Source organism: Aythya fuligula, chromosome 1 (assembly GCF_009819795.1).
Source record: "Aythya fuligula isolate bAytFul2 chromosome 1, bAytFul2.pri, whole genome shotgun sequence".
In the NCBI taxonomy this organism is placed as follows: domain Eukaryota; kingdom Metazoa; phylum Chordata; class Aves; order Anseriformes; family Anatidae; genus Aythya; species Aythya fuligula.
In genome coordinates, this window is record NC_045559.1 from 102,237,943 (window position 1) to 102,257,983 (window position 20,041).

General features: G+C 37.8%; 1 protein-coding gene across 10 annotated transcripts in view; it reads right to left on the reverse strand.

The window, feature by feature from the left end:
• ROBO2 (roundabout guidance receptor 2) overlaps positions 1 to 20,041 on the reverse strand; it is a 1,102,980-nt gene that overhangs the window by 135,832 nt on the left and 947,107 nt on the right. For all 10 annotated transcript variants that reach the window (XM_032182831.1, XM_032182822.1, XM_032182879.1 and 7 more), the window contains 3 exons: positions 13,868 to 14,025; positions 11,856 to 11,976; positions 2,076 to 2,214 (listed from right to left, as the gene is read on the reverse strand). In XM_032182831.1, coding sequence (XP_032038722.1) covers positions 2,076 to 2,214; positions 11,856 to 11,976; positions 13,868 to 14,025 — 418 coding nt within the window. The remainder of the gene's footprint in view (positions 1 to 2,075; positions 2,215 to 11,855; positions 11,977 to 13,867; positions 14,026 to 20,041) is intronic.

Genomic DNA, 20,041 nt, shown 5'->3' on the forward strand with positions numbered 1-20,041 from the left:
CTGAGCCTGAAGTTGAGTATCATCAGAGTGTATCTGATGAACCTGCCCTTCACTTAGTTAAAAGCATAGTAAACTCTCCCATTTCCTGTTACATTTCTTCTTTCCTAGAAAGACATCATGAATGAAGAGAAGCTACCTCAAAACACACAGTACTTAAGTTTTTCCACAATAAAATAGATAAAAAAGGAATATAAAGCCATTTAAAAAAAAAAAAAAAAAACTAACGCAATGTGCAAGCTTATCAAAGGCACTGTCAATTCATCAGTTCTGCCTACGCGACCTAGAAGACATGATTTAAACAACAGAAGCAGCACAATAGTTGGACTAAATCACAGCAGCAAAATGCATTTACTATGGGATACTTTGCAATGCATAGTTAAATAGCAAGGAAAAATTCATCTTGCCATCCAAAAGACTGCTCTTCAAAATAATATTCTACACATTTCATACGTACATATCTACCTAAATAATTAGGTAAAAAAAACTATGTCAAATTTAATTTAAGTTGCAAGGAGAGATTATTTTAAAATGTATGTACATTTATATGTATCTCTTCTGTTAAAACAGAAATGTTTTTGTCTTTTTCTAGAATATACATCATTACATTAATACATACACTAATATATTCAATTATATAATTGCATATTCACTTAAGACATCTTATAGAGTTGAGGATGTGGAATCTAAAACAGGTATTCTCCAATTTGATTTTTTTTTTTTTTATTTTATTAAAGATTTAGATGTTGAGAAACAAGTGACGTTAACCTTAGACATAATGATGACTGCACACTGCGTGATTCCAAGGAATTTTGCCATCATTTCTCATGAATTTGTATGTGACACTAAATGCCATATTTAGCAACTGGATGAAGACTGCCAGACAACAGTCTTACCACATTTTACCATGTTGGGGTGAAAACGTAAGACAGGCTGTGATTAAGAAAGAAGGCCACAACGTCTAACTTGTTTTACTTAGGCCCAGTCTAGTAGTGTGTTCACAGCACACTTAATATACTCTCACAGCATCAAGCTAGTCACACAAACAACATTGCAGTTGCTCTTTTTTTTTTTTTTTTTTTTTTTTTTTTTGTGATCATGATTGGAGAAGCAGAAATAATATTGGCAACCAGCCTACACAGGATAAATGCAGTGTTTAAAGCACTTGTTTGAAGAAGAAAATATCTAAATGTTCTCCTTTTCTTCAAATTATATCTGCCACATCCAAGGAAACAACACTGATGGAAAACAACAATCAAGCACAGTGGGAAAAAAGCAGCACTCTTCACATCTTCTCTTTAATTTAAAAACACTGTGCAAACAATGAATCAGGAGTCACAGGGTCAAAAGAGAAGACAGGTTATGGAGACTTGGATTCTCATTCCTGTTCCCAAACCTATTTCTGTTTTAAGATATTTTAATCTAAAAATGGTTTAGCATCAAACATAGGAAGAGTTCTGGAAAGCAAGGACCAAACTCTGTTCTGCTAGCTGAAAGGAGCCAAGGTAATTTAATATTGTTTTATAAGACACACTCTCATACCCTGATCACTCTGGAACTTGTTCCAGATTAAATGAATCTTTCTTGAACACAAATGCCCTGTTCCAGATTTCATCTTTATTTTCTGTTTCTGATAGTTTATTTCTTTTGCTTTTTCCAGAGGAAGATTTCTTTCTGAGACCCAACTGACATTAGCAAAGGAGCCAAAAAAGCCCTGCCTCCAACCCACCCCGTAAATGTGACAGAAGCTCTGGGGTCTCCAGCCAAACTTTCTCTCTTTCGGTATCACCACACACTGAAGGCTATTACCACTGGTACAGTCCCTAAAACATCTTTATTTTTCTCCAGCAATGCAGTGAATTGAATCTGTTGACATCTACACATCAATTTTCTTCCTCTCACAGGAATCCACAAGCTGGACAGCCCAGCTGAGTGGATTTCCCTACTCAGCTGGCTCTGGAACACAGTTTGTATTGCCAAAGACCAGAAACACAGGAAATAAATCTAGCTGGGAGTGGTTCCAGGGTCATTCAACAGCGGCAATTTGAAAGCACTGGGAACACGAACGCTACTCTCACCTTCCTCTTGGCGGGTCTGCGTCATCTTTCTTCCAGCGGACAGTCGGCTGTGGGTCCCCCTGCACCTGGCACCGGAAATCCACGGCCTCCTCCTCCAGCACCACTTGGTTAATCGGCCGCCTGAGAAACGTGGGCCGCTCTAGAAAAGAGACATCAGAATTCCTCAGTGAGTCGCAGGGCTGACATGAAAACTTTTGACTTCTCAGCATCTTTTTCTTTACCAACTCACGGAAGGCGGAAAGGAGGGCTGAGCTCCGTGAATTCAGACAAGTGGAACTGATGATGTGCATCAGCAGCCAGGACAACGACAGCTGGGCTGGAGATGCAGCGACTGTCACGTCTGGCCCTCACGTAAAAGCCAAGTGCCACCAGCATGAAGCACGTGCTAGCCCCAACTGCCTGCCTGTCACACCACCGGGGACGTCTTCAAGACCGTGCCCTTCCGCGTGAATGTTTTGGCTGTGCACTGCTGCATGCACGGAGTGTGATTTAAGAGCTGCTGTCTGCTCTAGCAATATACGAGCTGCCAGCGGAGACAGCCCGCCTTCGGCAATAATCAATACCTGGATGCTTCAGAGGAAAACGTAAACTCTGTGTTATGCAGCTCAGCTGATCGAGGGCTATTGTACCGAGGTCAAATCTTCCCTGATCCCCATCACTAACTTCACCACAGAAAACTAAATTAAGGTTTGAATAATCAGTTCTGTTTACCCTTGTTATGTTAGCCTGCACAGCTACAAATATAATTAATCATCATAATGTTGCACAGGCCTGCTTGAAATCCAGATGCAGAGCCACAATCTGATCTCAGTTACACTGGTACAAACTCAGAGTACCGGTAATTTCATTTGAAAGGATGTCACCGGGGTTAGTTTCCAAGTTGCCTTTGGATTGCATAAATTTGGTTCTGTCCTCTTCCAGCCATACTGCACTTTCACTGTCATAAATTATTTATACCAGAGACAAACCATTATAAGACTGGGTTTATATGAAGCACTATTTTCACTCAAGACAGCGATTTATTACACAGGCATTTAAAACCGGTTACACACTATGTTTCACATTTCATTCTCAGCAACTTGAGGGCTATGATGTCACTTAGAAAATTATTCAAAATTCACACAAATTTAAGCAATACGAGATTCTGACTCAGGCAGTTTGTCTTGATAACAACAGAGATGAGTTTATAGGCTTGATATCCATATTTAATATATGAAAATTTAAACAAACAAACAAACAAACAAAACAACAACCAAAAAAAAAAAAAAAAAGAAAAAAAACATTAAAAGAACATTAATAAGATTGCAAAATCGAGTGTGCAGCACCTAAGTGCCTGAAGTGTCAGAATTCAGTCTGTCTGCATGCCCTTTCATCATTCCCTTTCTGTTTATGCCTTATGGGACTGGTTGCAATTACATGATCACAAACTATTTCTTCCCCAAACATCTCCAGATTGTTGGTATTCATTTAATGAGCAGGTGTTTAATATTTTGCTTTAGTTGTACTGTTTAGTGGGTGGCCTCCTGTCATACTTCTCAAATCTCACTTCAAAGACAGAATTATTAATTTCCTCACAATCTCCATTACACCTATCTTAATGCTTCATAAACAATTCACCTACTTTCATAGCCCCTCTCTGAGGTGTGATGGAGATCTAAGAAAGAAAGATAAAAAAAAAAAGCAAAAAACACCTGCTAAATCTTCATGCCCAACTTGAGACACAAAACTGCCAACATATTTTTTCATGAGAATTCAGCATGAATTTTGTATGCTTGAAGCTCAGTTTCCATTGAATTCAGTTACAGCTGATAAAATGTTTACCACTCTCACAAATCAGAATATTAAGTCAGAAAATAAAGAACACAAAGCTAACTGTTAATAAATATTTATGAGAGTGACACAATATCACATAGGAATTACATGATACTACCAGAGGTACCTATTGGCAGAGAAAAATGTATTTTGTCAGCAGAAGAATTGACACATTCAAGGATCAACAGCACTTTTATAGGTGCTAAAGATAATAACAAGTCTAAGGGACGGACTTCTTTTCCCCATTTCTCCCAAGCCATTGCTGTTCTCTCACTTTTCATTGTTTTTCTACACGCTGTGCTGGCAGGTTGCAGTAGCATTTGGGCAAGTAATTGCAGTTCTGGTCTCCCTCTGCCCCTTGAAGTCCAGTCTTCACTCCCTGTCTCAAGCCTGTGTACCAGCCAGCCGTATATATTCTTTGTTACAGCTCCTTGCCCTGAGTGTGCCCCACCAGATTTTTCCTTCCCTGAGCATGCAGTCTCCTGATCCTTCCCAATCCCAGCTAGGCTTGCACCTACCCTGACCTTGTGTCTTGTCTAGCCTGTGAGAATGCCTCATGTCCACCTCTGGGCCAGCTACTAGCTGTGCCAGCTCTTTCCAGCTGCAGCCTGCTTCTTCAGCCTGTGTCCTCCTAGCCCAACAACATTGCCACTCACAGCCTCAACCCAGGAAATGTGCAAGTCTGGTCTCCCTTCCAAATACATGTATTCATGCCTCTAACTTCTTTGTGCATTTTAGCAAACTGATGTAATTTTATATTACATATTTGAACTACACTTGAGTTGGAGCTTCTTTTCTCTGTGCCATCCAGATACAGCCCATCCAGAGTATTAATACAAGAAAAATTGGTTGAAGTAACCAGACATCATTGCAGGAGACCAACAGCAATGCTAGACTGCACTGGAGGAAAACCGCTGCTCAGAACTATACTCTACTCGGTCTCTCAGGAGTATGAGTTTATTTATTTCAAGAGGTGCATAATTGGCTAAGCTTAGTGAAAATTATTTGGGAAGGCAAAAAATTACATCTCTGGTATAGTAGCAATGATTTTCCATCGAATTCTAGGTTCTTGTTATTCAGTATGAGGAACCTACTTGCATTTCTCAGGACAAAAGGCTTCCTTCCTTTCTCTCCTCCAAATCCTTCCCCATATTCATCCAATTATCCTTTTACCTCCCAACTACAAAAACTTCAATATTTGTAGAAAATAATGAACAAATTTAACAATTAAAACAAAACAAACAAACAAAAAACAGGTAAATCAGACATCAAGCATGGAAAAATTTTGATAAAGTCATTTTAGTTTGACAAACATTAAAACAGGATAAAGTAACAAAAGTGATAGTTGTTGGCCTTAATGCTAAGCAATGCACTTGGCCTGTCTGTAAATGCGTGGATCTAAAAGGGAATATCTTAATTAAACTTTCTGTAAGTTTGCAGCAGTATCTTATCCAGAACTTCTCACCTAAAAGAGCATAGCTCAATGCCTCCTCTGAGCTCACAAACAACACATTCTATATTTTGGAATTTATTTTTCAAGAGATGATCTTTAGCCAAGAGATTTAGATTCAGATCAGCATCCTTATAGGTGATTTAGAAGCCCTGGTCCATTCACTTTGAACTTTAATAAATCTGCATGTGCCAGTATGTTTGCTTGGTCTGCATACAAAAATTATCTCAGACCCTCCTTACAAAAGCTGCCTGTAAACAACTAAGAAATAAATATATTCATGTTTATGAAATTGCTATTTGTGGCTGTAAATGGTTCTCTACAGGAGATAATAAAATAAATTCCTATCACATTTTGAGGAGAACCCAGCTGATGAGACAGTAAATGGCTGAAAGATCATTAGGTAAATTACTTGATTCCAGACCAAGACAATCTAGGAGCATATATATGTTTGTTTCAGATCAGCTTCTCAAATTGTGTATTTTCCAAAACAGTTACATATTTGCAAGAAAATAGATAGCTATGGAAGTATGGACCACAGTTATCAAGGACATACAAATAACAATAAATGCTATTTCCATTTTTTCATCTCTGCATTTTGTACAGTGTGAATCCAGAAGGAGTAAGTTCTCTTTCATGTTGTTTCCTGGATTTGTATCGCTTAGACAACCCCTTGAATATGTCCAATAGCTAATTATACAGCAATAAAGTGATCAGAGGGAATGCCATTGCCAATGCAATTAACATTCTTTATGTGAGATTAACTGGATTTGAGTCACCTGCATAACTTGCTTACAGTGTTAATCTCTCAGGAGACAGAGTTTGCCTGAGCGTGCTAAATAGAGAAGATTTCTTTGCACAGCCAGGTCAAATACAGTTTCAGAGCCAAACCTCAGAAAATATCTTGTGACTTTTTTTTTCTTTTTAAATGATTCACCCTCAAATAAAGCCTTGTGGTGTAATTAAATATTGTTACTCTGTCAACAGCATTCAGAACACAATATATTTGAGAAACAAAAGGGTAATAAATTAAAATCATGGACATATAAAATATAGTTTAATATAGTTACTTTATAAGTTTTCTCTGAGTAAATAAAATACCTACTTCCCAGGCTTTCACTGATGAATATTAAAAATCTTTGAAGAGAACTATAAAATAGGTCATGGTTATATGTCATGTCAACCAGTTGTACTATTACTGGGTTGACCTTTATAACTTCAGAATAAACTCTGCATGCAGTTATAAAAGGGGATTGTTAATGCAATCTGGGCACACACCTACAGTATGTTGCAGTGCCTGAGATAGGCACTACAAGAAAATCACAGGACTGATCCAAGCCAGAAATATAAGAAAACCCTTCCTTGCTTTGGGTGCTGACAGAAGTAAACCCCTGAACTCAATTTTTCCTCTATTTAACAATTGGTCTGTGTATCACACTCTATTAGAGAGATTCGGATGACCCTCAGATGTATTATTGCCCTTTCTCTGTTCCTCAAAAAGTTAGACAGCCATATATGGGACCTCAATCTAATTAAAATGATCCTAACTGCCTTAATATATTTTGTCTGCTGAGGCAACTGCTAGAGTGAAGGATTTGATGGTCCCCATAATGTGGAGACTCAATCTGATTTAGAACTGTTTTCTCCTTGTTGGCTGGGAGAAGGCATCATTTTTTAAAAATGTCCTTCTGATCTAAAAAGAAGCATTCAAACACAAGTTAGAAGGATGAGTTTTGGGAGGTATTTAATAGCAAATAGTTTTTTTTAAAAAGAGTTTCTTTTCACCTTAGTGTTCTGATGCAAAGGAAAAAAGAAACATTAGGTGATAAGAAGTAAGTTTCATTTCAGAATGCTGTCAAAACTGTAGCTATTTCATTACCTGCATCATGAGCTGGATAAAGTAAAGCTGTCTGTCAAAAATGAAGATGAGGAAGGAGACAGCATACAGGACGCTGGCCAAATAAATGAAAATATAGTTGCAAAAGCAGATATTTTACTATTTAAAGACATTCTTCTACTTCCTATTTTCAGGCACATTTTATTGTTTTGTTTGAGAAATAAGGAGTTGTGTAGATATTGCACACTTCTGCAGACATTGCACAGTACTAACAAAATGCAGTAAGTTTGCACAGTGAATGCACGGAGAAACATGCAAATGAACTAGACTGATTTTTATCACATGAAGTGTTTTCTTCATATTGTATCTATCTACCGTGGTTTTAATTTCAGGAACAGTTTCTACTGAGTATGAAGAACAGACTTCGGAGAGCAATCGGACCCTTTTTCACAGTTGGATCATCCTATTTCAATTTGTTAGTACCCACAGACAGCAAATATTGCAAAGCCACAATGATTCTTTACAAACTACCACAAGTACACTGCAAGTGGGAAGTATAAGGTTTTGAAGAAAAATAGAAGAACTTTTGATCAGAGGGACAAAATAGGGAATGTCAACCTCTCTGTCTTAAACTGTGAATGTACACCCTGATTTAGGCATTTTTTCTGGCTGGGAAATCTTCTGGGACTGATTTGCAAGATATGATGGGACTAGACTCTCTGCTACGGCCTTCCATATAGTCAGAATTCTCGGAAGAAAAATGAGGTACAATGTCTTCATTAAGGGGTTTTTGGATTTCTTTCTCTAACATCATGTCATCACAGTATATTCTTGCTGGAACTATGGTATCTCTTTCAGCCTGACAATATCACAAAAACATCAAACACAAATACTTCTTCGAGCATCAGAAGAAAATACCTCTTCATCCCACAGGACCTTATTAGCTGAAGAAAGGTTCAGGCACCAAAGCAAAAATCAAAGATTAATCCAAAACAATCTTTATTATGTCTGAATTGACATATCTTTTAAGACATTTTTGTACTCTTATTAGTTATACTTTACATTCTTTTGAGGCTCTTCTAAATATATCTCAATCTTTTTCCACTGCCTGGTGCCAGCCTCTTGAAGTCGATATATTAAGGCTTTCATTGATTTCACTGAGCTTCAGAATCAATATACAAGATACACCTTTGTACATTCTCTCCAAACATAACATTTAAAGTCCAAAGGAACAAAAAGGAGTCTGAAAGAGTTAAACCATCTTGAAAAATTGTTTGGTTACACTGCAATAGTGTGACAAAATTATAAAACGTTAACAGTTATTCCTTTTATTTTATTTCTGGCTCCACATTATGTATTTACAAACCAAGCTTTCTTATGAATTGAAATGGAACTGTTTCTGCTTTGCATCTTGCCTGATTTTTGTTCAGTCAAAGGCTATGAGCCCAAACACAAAGCTGCTTAATTTGTATCATGCTTCTGAATTGGCATTTAGAATATGTGTCCATAATAATAAAATACTGTGCTGTCTCTTTTGGGGAATGTTAGGATTGATGGATTAGTTCTTAACTTTACTTAAAGGCCACCTCAGGCTCTGAGGTACTCGGTCTTCTTGATCTACTCCAAGATAACACCTCGGAGCCTCAAAAAGACAATAACTACCAGCAGTGTTTGAAGGAGAGCACTAACAAAATCTCATGCAATCGTTGTCAATATTCAAAACGTAGGAATAATTTTGGGAAGCACTGATTACATAATCAATTTTATTTATGATATTTTACTGTGAAAATTTTGGATTTCACAAAATTTCTGCTTGTTGAAGAATCATGACTTGGGAACAAAAGAAATGCAATCTGCACAGATGCTAACAGTAGGCTTGAGCATCCTCATTCTGGGTGAGTGCCTCAATGTTGAAAACTATGTTTCCTATGTAGATGGGGTTGGAAGAAAATGGCTTGCTTTGTGAGGGCTCTACAGGTGTCATTCACAAAGATCTCTCAGCAAATGTTATTGAATGGGTACCCATCTGAGTAAATACATTCTACATAAGGGAAACTCTCATTTTCTCTTCCCATTTCTTTCTAAGGGTTTTATTGCACTTTTTATTTTATTTTGTTTTACTTTTTACTCAGGAAAGGTGTAATCTTTCAGGCTAGGCTTCCATGCTGTTCCCATTAAGCCACCAGTTACCACCACACTGACTCAGTTTTTCCACAGGCCATCCCCCGAGCTAAATTTACTGCACAAGCCAGAGACTTGTCACAAGTGACATGCAGAAATTAACTTCAAGTATTACAGAAAAACTTTCAGAGCCAAAAGTAACAAGTGGCTGATTCCTGGAAAGGCTTGAGAACTAGTGTGAAACGGCTCCATTTCCTACAGAGGAGTGTGTTTTTTAAGGCTGCTTTCACAGTATGAAAAGGGTTTTCTGTGTTTGTTATTCAGAAAAACATTAGGAACATTAATAATCAGCTAAATAATACACCTTCCTCTCCAGAATCAGCACCAGCTGTAGGCTTACCAGCCACATTATTACAGTTTCTAAGCCTTTTAGCTAATATTTCAATTTTAAATATAAAACCTATTTTCAAATATGTTCAAAACAGTTGAAGTTGGGCTCTTGAATAATAATGTAAGCATTATGATATTTTTAATATATGTTTCTCAACATTTGCACTACTTGCACGTTTCCCAAAACTGTGATTCATATTATTATGAATGCACAGGAAGGCTGTGGACTTAACAGATGATGTGTTTTTGCCTGTGTCCAGTGAAGTCAATCTGAACATGCACAACCAATCTGATGTTTCCCAGAGTTGCTGGATTTATTGGATTTATTGTGTATGCTTAGATTGATTGGACTGTCCAGTAGATGCATTACTTCCTGTAAACATCACGGATAATGCTCTCCAGTGCACTGTGTACTCACACACCCACACACGCACACAGGAGCTGGTGCTTGTACCCCAGGAAAGGAGTGTAACTGTTCTGCTGGTGGAAGGCAAAGCTGAGCCACCTTTAGATGGCCACCCAAGAATTTTAAATAGGAAGATATACATATGGAAAGGGAATTTTAAATACAGTTTTTATTTAAATAGACTAACACAGTAATGAAGAATTAAAACTTCTAATTTAATTTATAGCTGATTTTGTTCCCTATTTGCAAATTAGACTTCAACTGTATTATATGAGTTTTAACAAATTTTTAACAAATTCTTTTCTTAAGGATTTCTTAAGGCTTCGTAGTTTAGGACTGCAATCTGCTTGCTATCCACAGGGAGTAATAACAGAGATTATCAGTATTTAAACTGATGAAGAAGATACATCATGTCTCTTTAACATCTGTATAAAGGCACAACCTCAACAGGACATAAAGGACATAAATTGATGGAGATTCCTTTCTGTTTTTTTTTATTATTATTATTATTTTTATTTATTATTATTTTTGTTTGTTTGTTTTTAAGGTATATTAGTTCTTTTTTTAAGTCATGTGCTTCCACAAATACATAACAAAATAAGTAGAGTGGAAGCCTTCACAGCCAGAGAGCACCAAATCCTCAGTCACTCACAGATCTTGTCAAGCAGAAACTTTTCTGCATCTTCTGTGAATACCACAATGTGTCTTTTACAGTGGACAAACAAATATTGAACTGCACATACATGCAAACACAGTAGTATTTGTGATCGGGTTTTCCAGTGCACTATATTAACCAGAAAGTAAACAAATTAAGAGCACCTGCCTTACAAAGTAGTTCAGGATACCTATGGAAAATCTTACTAGAATTACAAGTAGTCTTGTTTGAAATGTCAGTATTTTATCAAGGAGGAAGCATTAGTGATATTTCTTTCTCTTTTGTATGTATGTATTTGTAGCAATGAGGTTTTTTTTTCCTTATTGATTTTCTCTTGTTTGCTCAAGACCTCATGACTGATTCCTACAGAACCACAGCTAATGGTAAATAGAAATGTCATGACTACAGGATGTACCACAGCAGGATTTAATGGCTTTGCTTCTTATCCAGTTGTTAGCAGGATGGATCCAGCCTACAATCAGTATTATTCTATTTTTGCTCTAGGCCCTCACATATCCATTTCTGATTCATTCAGCAACACTAGAAACCAAAATAATGCCCTGGTTTTCAGGATGCAAAGCTGCTTTGTGCCCTTTAAAAAAACAGATGACAGACATACCTCTATACATTCAAAAACTTGATCTTGGATTTTCTCTAATGACTTTTTACTGGTCCACTGTGCTCTGCTGTGCTCTCCTACAACTGTTTGATTTCACAACCCCACAGGAATAAGTAATTATTTAAATAGGCAATGCTGGTCCAAATCTCTGTTAAGTAGGAATTGTCAACTGTATTAGAAGTGGCTCGATTACATTTGGCAATTTTGTGAGGGAGAGCATTATGTCCTGGATTACCGTTTCTAAGCATATGCATATCACTAAGGACCTCCAATTAAATTTAGACTACGTGCTTAGAAGGAAAATATTGGGCCATCACCGTTCCATCACTATAAATTGCAGCCTTTAAAACCAGGAGCTACAAAATGCAGCTTAAGCAATGCTATTGCATTTTGTTAACCTGATTTTGTCTCATATTCTGATGAGTCACATATATCAATTCAATATATAACATTTGTAGTGAAAAGGAAACAAAAGCTTGAGTAGCTTTACCAAAGACAGTCAGCTCTGCTGGATCGCTGTCTCGCTCCCCCACCATGTTGGTTCCAACACAAGTGTACATGCCAGCATCACTTTTTCGTGTATTGGAGATCATTAGTTTTCCACCACGTATCTGTTTCAAAACAAGAAACATATTTTTAAATTCAGATAAACAAAAGATATCAGAAAAAGATACACACACACTCAGGCAAATTCCACAAATTAAGCATTTTAATATTTTGTTTGTAAATATATAAAAGGCTTAAAAAAAAAATAATAATCCCATACAACTAAATATCATTATGCTGCTCTAGAATGCATTTTATCTTACTGATTGATTTTAGATGTGTTTCATTTTATCCCCTTATTTTTCATTAGATGCATTACATTTCAAACACTTTCATTCCTTGTTACCTCTTTGGCAATGCAGAGTGGTTGCATTTCTTGCATGATGATATGTAAAGCACTTTTGACATCTCTCTGAGGAAAAAGGCAGTTTCACTCAGGTTTATTTAGTTAGTTCATTTTATTGTTACTGGTGCCTGAACAGTTTCCTTGTTCACCGATTTAAGACAGATTTTCTCTTCTCCTTGATGCAAACAGATTGAATGTAGCCCAAACTGAGAATTCACCTGACTCCCACAAGCTTTAATGTTTTCTTGGGTATAAAGGATATTTATAGAGAGAAAAAGCAGGGTAGTTGAAAGAAATAAAGTAACAAAATTGCAGGTTAAAAGTTAGAACATGAATGCAGTGCTTCAAAATGAACTTGGAATATAGCCAAAGAAACTCGAGAGTCAGGGAATGGTATCTCCCTGCCACTCTACCTTCCTCCTCTATTCTTGAGTAGACTGTAGCAGAAACAGGATGGCCCATAATACCACAAATAGCAACTATTTGGATTGTTTAGCTTGGAATACTTCTTTAGGCATCCAAAGCAATGAACAAGTTCCTAACAGTACTTCCACATCGAATAACATCAGCACTGAATGAATTACATATCCCCACATACAATATAAAACTTTATTAAATGAATATCAATAGTGAAAAACTTAACATTCAAAAATTAGGAACAAAAAAAATTAACATTCAAAAATTAGGAATTATGTCCACACACCTTTAATTTGTTCCATTAGTTTGCACAGACCATTATATCATTTCTATTCACTTGATAAGATAATTCTCTGTGCTGGAACTTTTTTCATTCAGTTCACAAAATGATCCATCACAAAAATCAAACCGTTTTTCTCCTTTATTTAATACGTATTCCTATTCAGGGACAATCATTCTTTAGAGTATAACTTTAGTCTTTGCTTAGAACATACATCCCAATTACTATACTAAATTCAGCATTACCAATGTAATCCTAAATTAGTGGTTTTTTGTTTTGTTTTGTTTTACTTTTTTCTAAGAGAGTATTTGCATATCTCATAGATATGACTGGTTTTATCCTTCAAATAGCTCTCTGAAATAAAGCCTGATATTGTTTTCATTTCAGGAAAGTGAGATCTAGAAAAGATAAGGCCAAACTGGTCAAAGAGATCCACTGAGTCCCAAGGTGAGACAGCTCACATCGAATAGCATACTTTACACAACCAAATCTAGGCTCTAACAGAGTTTGGTTGCAACAGTTGCACAAAGCAAGCCTCAGGAAGTTCAAGCTGGACACTTAAACCAGTAGAAATAAACAACTTTTACCCCTCATTTAGGAAAGGTCACGGACAAAAACTGTCAAGTGCAACAAGAAGTCTCTGTGGGAAAGGTGAATACATTATATTTCTCCCTCTCTCCTTCTGCATTTTCAGAAGCCAAGGCTCCTCTCTCTGTCCTTCCACCACTTTACACAGCACAAGACTGTCCTACTCCAAGGGTGTGCAAACTCAACTCAGTTTCTGACATCCACTTCAGTGGTGTACATGATTAGCTATGGAGAAAGACCTGAAGCTATGATGGTCTGCCATGCTCAGCTACTTGGCTTTATTGCAGGTCCCATATATATGAACAACCACCTGAGCTGTACTCACACTGATCCGCTCTTCCCTGTCATCAATGCGGACTTTATCCTTCTTCCAGTAGATGGTAGGCTCAGGGTGTCCACGAGGTGGCTGGCACTCCAATATGGCAGGCTCTCCAGCTGCCACCACAACATCTGTAGGGTTTTGGCGGAAGTCATCTCGTAGCACTAACATTGAAAATGAGGGAGAGAAGAAAAAAATTACTAGGAGTGACATCATTGTAAGTGGGGGGATAAAATATATATATAGAATTAAAAAAAAAAAAAAAAACACTGCTCAACTATTATTAGGTGATGACTTTGTATCTTATGTTTACTACAAAATACCTCATAAAATAAGTTGGCGAGGTATGACCTTTTATTCAATGGAAGCAGATTTGATATACATGCCTTTTTTTTTTTCCCTCCAGATAAAAACACCACCCTGCATTTAAATAAATAAATAAATAAATAAAAGACCTGTAGCACCCATTACTCTTTTTGTCTTTTTAGTGTTGACAGGGTCACTTCCCATTATGGGAAAAGTAGTACTGTAAAAGTAGTACTGCAGGTCTGATATCAGTTCTCTTCATAACAGAAAACAGCATGCTGAGTATCTGGCTTGCTTGGATCTCCAACTTGAGTAGCTAGATAAGGAAGTGACACAACTGGTACTTTGTTGCTGACTTGCACTTTGATTAAGAGTATTATTGTTATTACTCTTACTACTCTTACTACTATTATTGTTATCACCAATACATGATTAACTGATCACCAGTTCGGAAAGGAGAAACTGAAATCATGCCACTGCCAGTGTTCTTCCAGCATTTTTTTTTTTAATTTATTTTAATATATATATATTTGCAACTTTGACCAGTGTTGTCTGACAACATTGAAAGCAAAAAGCATTTAAATCACCAAGCTGCTTGAAAATTAGATTAGGCAACACATGCTAGCTTCTTATGTAAATCAAGCTCCTATAAAGAAGATTTAGGTCCAACTACCTGACTTCAGTGTGTTAAAATGACATCCACTTCATCGTTATTCTTCCATGTGTGTCCTAGTCTCTAGGTTAATTGACATTCTTATAAATATAAAACTGAAAATATCTCTAGATGAGCTACTGAAATAGAATTTAGGGCATTTCCTCTACTTGAATTTCAGCTATGTATGGCTTTCATTACAGCTTTAAAACAGTTCTTGCCCTTAATGGAAGCAGGGCCCTCTGAGAAATTAGAAAACACCGTATCCTAGTGAAGGGGCAAGTCAGGAAGAGTTCAGCAGAAATTGCTCAGTCTCATTTCATAAGCAGAGATAATTTACTGCTTTTGATGTTAATAAAATGTGCCCCATTTTAACATTTGGAACTGAATATTTTTCTGTTCTGTAATAAGACACAAGAAACTATGATTAATACATATAAGAATTGGTCTCTAAATGGGCTGAGGTGAGCAGGCTGTATAAATGTGGCACCCAAAATGACATACAAGGTAACTTTTATTGTTCTGCATTTTGGGATACACAGGTAGATCCCAAAGGAAGGAGAAAATTAATTGGCAGTTAATTCTTTTTCTAACAGGAGGAAAAAAAAAAAAAAAAAAAAAAAAAGAAAAGAATGATTACTTAGGTCTTGCTCTTCAAGCATAAGATAGCATTGATAGGACACAATTGGCAATGGATGCAACTCTGGCAAGAACACATTCTTCTCAAGAAACACACCAAATAGATACATTTTATTTTTCCCAATAGATAATGAAAGACTCAACCATGAAATATTTCTGATTACTACAAATCACTCTATGCCTTTGATCCTTTGATTCCCGATACTCAAACTGACAGAAATAGAATTTATAGAGCTTCAAAATGAAACGGAATAAACTTAAGAACTGCACAACAGTGCAGAAAGTAGTAACACTTAACAGAAGTAGTAAGCTGAAGATCATGGGTTGTTGACTATTTGGAATTACACCATTTTTCAAACAAAGCCAAGAAAGATAATACTTTAGCAGCCTTGGGGAAAGAACCAAAAAAAAAAAAAAAAAAAAAAAAAAAAAAAAGGTCATACAAAACCACCTATTTTGGGAAGCATTTTCATGCGTCTCTGTGATCATTATGATACAGGGGAAAAAAAAAAAAAAAAAGAAAAAGAAAAGAAAAGTACTTCTGGGCAGTGATATTCTCTCTTTCACGCAACTGGTAAACAGACAGGATACATCAACTTCTTCCATTATGATTACACACAAACTAGTATTAATTTTTATTGGCTTGACTCTTTGCATAATTACAAAGCTCCAATGCAAATCCATTAGTGGAAAATCCCCAGAAAATCAGCAGATCCTACATCATGACTTTATACTCCTGACAGCAATACCAAGGAAATCATTTTCCCTGAATGTTACACACAGCTGTATGAAGCTGACAAACACAGTTTCTTGAGGTGATACATAGCAAATTACATTAACTTTCTCTGAATCATTCCAGTGACTGTGCAAGGTTCCAATCAGCAGCAGAATATGAGAATATGAGGCAGATTTGATTTTATCACATTCCTTTACCCAAGTCCTACTACAAATGTGGCTTGAATGGAAGACAAAATTGATGCTACAGGGTTTACTTAATCTTGCTCTGTACCTCAACACATACGTGAATCTTGAATAGATATATCTCAGTGTTTCCATCTATAGCATTCTGTGTTTGGGAGAAAAACAAAAAATGGTGGGGAAAAATGAAATAGGGAAAAATAAAGCAAGGACAGAAAGAGAGAGATAACAGAAAATTTGTAGAATATAAATAAAAGAGAGAAAACAGCCCAGAGAGGAAAACAGTGAACACTAATTTCAGAGAGAGTGAAAAGAAAAAGCCAGGTAAAGAAGGAAAAGAGTAAGAACGAAAGCACAGAGGAAAAGAAAAAATAAAAGCTGAAGAATAGAGGGCACAGGCTGTAATTTCTCTGATTCAGTGCTTTTAACAAAACATAACATGGATAACACAAAGCTCAGACATTAATCTGATCAGCACAGCCATCCCGGCACATCCAAACGTTACCCTGAGAGAGAAGCAATGGGGCTCCGGAAGGAGGAGATCTCGGGGTGCTGGCCAGCAAGCTCAGCTGCCCCAGCACTGCGGCAGATCTCAGCAGAACAGAAAGCAACAGAAGGAGGGAGCATCAATGGGAAGTGGAGCTCACATGTATTAGGAGGGTAAATGGAAAAGTTGCAGCACAGCTTAGTGCATTCACCATATCTAATGGCACAATCATCTGTGAAAACAGAAAAGCAGTTGAGAGCTGTGGAATATTCCTCAGCCAATTATCCACAATTGCCATACACTTCCAAATAACTGCAACTGTGCTGGAGCGGATCCCCTCTCCCAACACTGGTGGTGGCTTTTGTTCCCTCATGAAGCCAGCCTTCCTCAGTTGTTTTTTTGTTTGTTTGTTTGTTTGTTTGTTTTTACACATTCAGCACAAGAGGTGAAGCACCGCCATCAGGCTCCTCTTCACCTCATGTTCCTCCTTGCTATAGCCCAGTGTTAACACAGGCTGGGCTTGCCCTCGGTGTTACTTGACATTTAACAACGGACACAAAAGGCTGGGAGAGCTGAAGGCCCAGCTCCCCAGGTGAAACAGAGCTGGGCTGCTCCCCTCCACCAGCCGGCCACAATGCTGGCTCCCTTGCACTTGGCCATGCATGGCCTCGATACTGTATGAGCTCCAGGAGCCTGGGGCCTCACTGCTTGGGAGGGCAGTGTAGGGCTAGAGGGTAGAAAGGACGGCTAGATTGCACGTACAGCACACGATAGTGCTGTGGACAAAAGTTAATTAAAGTTTGATCAGTCTCTTTGTAGTTCTAACAGGTTGATGCTGCTCAAACAAGATAGATGTCTGCAAACTGTCACATCGGTGTTTAAGGGATGCAAAGCCCTGCATGGCCACTTACAGGTATCCACGATAGCAATAACGAAAACAACATCTAACAACAGCAGCGGCAAGATAAACGCTTCCACACCAGGCACCTGGCAGAGTCAGGAAAAAAGACAAAAAGAAGTCCCCGCTACCACGGCAACTGCTCAGCAACACCTGCCAGCTTAGGCCCAAATCCAGGCCTTGGTCAAACCAATGCTCGTAAACTCAGGGAATTATATAGAAACTGAATTAATTTCCTTGATTGAGGCTCCAGAAATTTGTTTAAAGGAGACAGAGATAAAACAACGTTTATGGAGTGGGATGAAAGGTGGAGGGGTCAAAATTATTCTAGGCTAGATATCCATACCTTAATCCTGCTTTCCACTACAACAGCTTCCAGGCCCTTAGAAAGAAAACATGTTTATAGGATTTACATTTACATGATGACTACAAATAACCATCTGTCTGTTTCCACTTTTTCAATCTGGTCCATGTCCCATGAGCCCCCGGCCCATGGCCAAATAAGTGAAGCTGGAAGGAAGAAGCATGTGCCCACTAGGAGGCTCTGGAATAATTGCCTTCTTCTCCCACCAGCGCTCAGCTCTCCTCTTCCTTCCTCCGATGTACACAGCGAACATCTGACATTATTGGGGAGGGGAGGGAGGGAAAACCTCCTTTTCCCCTTTTTCAGTGAATGATAATGTCTTAAAACACAGCTACATCTGTCATGTTGACTAGAGGGTATAAAGAGATACTGAATAAATATTAATGTGCTTCTGTAACTTGGGTCCTGGTACTTTATCTTGTCCCTTCTGTTCCATTTGGTGCTTATCTGAGGATATTATGACTCTCACATAAGGAATTTACACGACCACACTGGTGGTAGGTTGGTTATATGCCACACACAAGTAGGTCTCCCCTGATCCCAAGACATTGCAACCCCCCAGGTATTTTCCTAAATCCTTGTCTCTCCACCACTGCTTGGCACTTTTCTCCTACGACACATACTGATATGCACAGTCAACATGAATTATTATGTCAGATAACTGCTTAGATGTCACACAGTGTATGTGTGTATAGATTAAGGGATTAAAATACTTGAAATAATGTATGGTGTAGGGGGGGGGTATTTCAGAGCTTGGGTAGTATTTATCACCTACAGAAATGGCCTCAGAGCAAGCTGGCACTGCCTGCTGGAATGGAGTGACAAGAACAAGGGGTCACAGACAGACTTCCTTGTTAAAACGAATAATACACTTAGAGGATGCTGCTGCCCTACCTTTTGTTTAAACCTCTGTCACATTTTGTATGGGAAATTATAAACAAATTCACAATTAGGCAACAGTCCTAGGCAGGACTCCAAGGGAGTCTTGAGCTCCCTCTGCATATGCACAGCCCTGGAGGAGCTGCCAAACAATCATGGAAATTTTTGTAAAAAAAAATATGAAGAACTACACTTTTTCTTTTTCCTTCTTGTGTCTACTTTTTCCTGTCTCCTGATACAGATATTGCCTAGGAAACATGAATGCTAGCTAATTTACTATAACTCAAAATGTTCAGACTTCACTGTTTACAAGGAAGTCCAAAACCCGAAAGCTTAATTTTCAGAGGTGTTAGAGTATTTTCAAAGGGTCCAGCTGCTCCAACAATGTCCAATTAGTAGGGCCCCGGGAAATCAAAGTGAGGAAGAGAGTAGTAGGGAGATATCTGCATAAAGAAACAGAAAATGCTCTTCCTTTCAGATTCAGCACTTTTCTTTGGCTTCATCCATTTTTCTCACTCAATATTCCATGTGCTTCTGAACTTAATAACCTACTTACTACTTACAGTTATAGGGAACTTGCTCTTTATTTTCAGGCCTCAGCAAAAAGCAGAACAATGATGTGGGAAAAACACTCTGTTCTTATATGTCCTCTAAAGATTTTAACAGCTCCTATATGCAGATACAATTGTTTATAGAATTTGGACCTTTGATGAGCATTAACATCTAAACGTAAAGTGAGAGACCCTTGCTTCTGAACAGAGAATTTATTAAACAAAGTTAACAGAGAAGCTGATAATCATAGTGTTAGAAGTCAGGTGCATGAACAACCACTATTAAATAGGTTTAGTGAATGAAGTTATATCCAATTGGAGACCGGTCACTAGTGGCGTCCACTATTCTCTTCAATATCTTTATTGGTGATCTGGATAAGGGGATCAAGTGCACCCTCAGTAAGTTTGCAGATGACACCAGGTTAGGTGCATGTGTTGATCTGCTCGAGGGTAGGAAGGCTCTGCAGGAGAATCTGGATAGGCTGC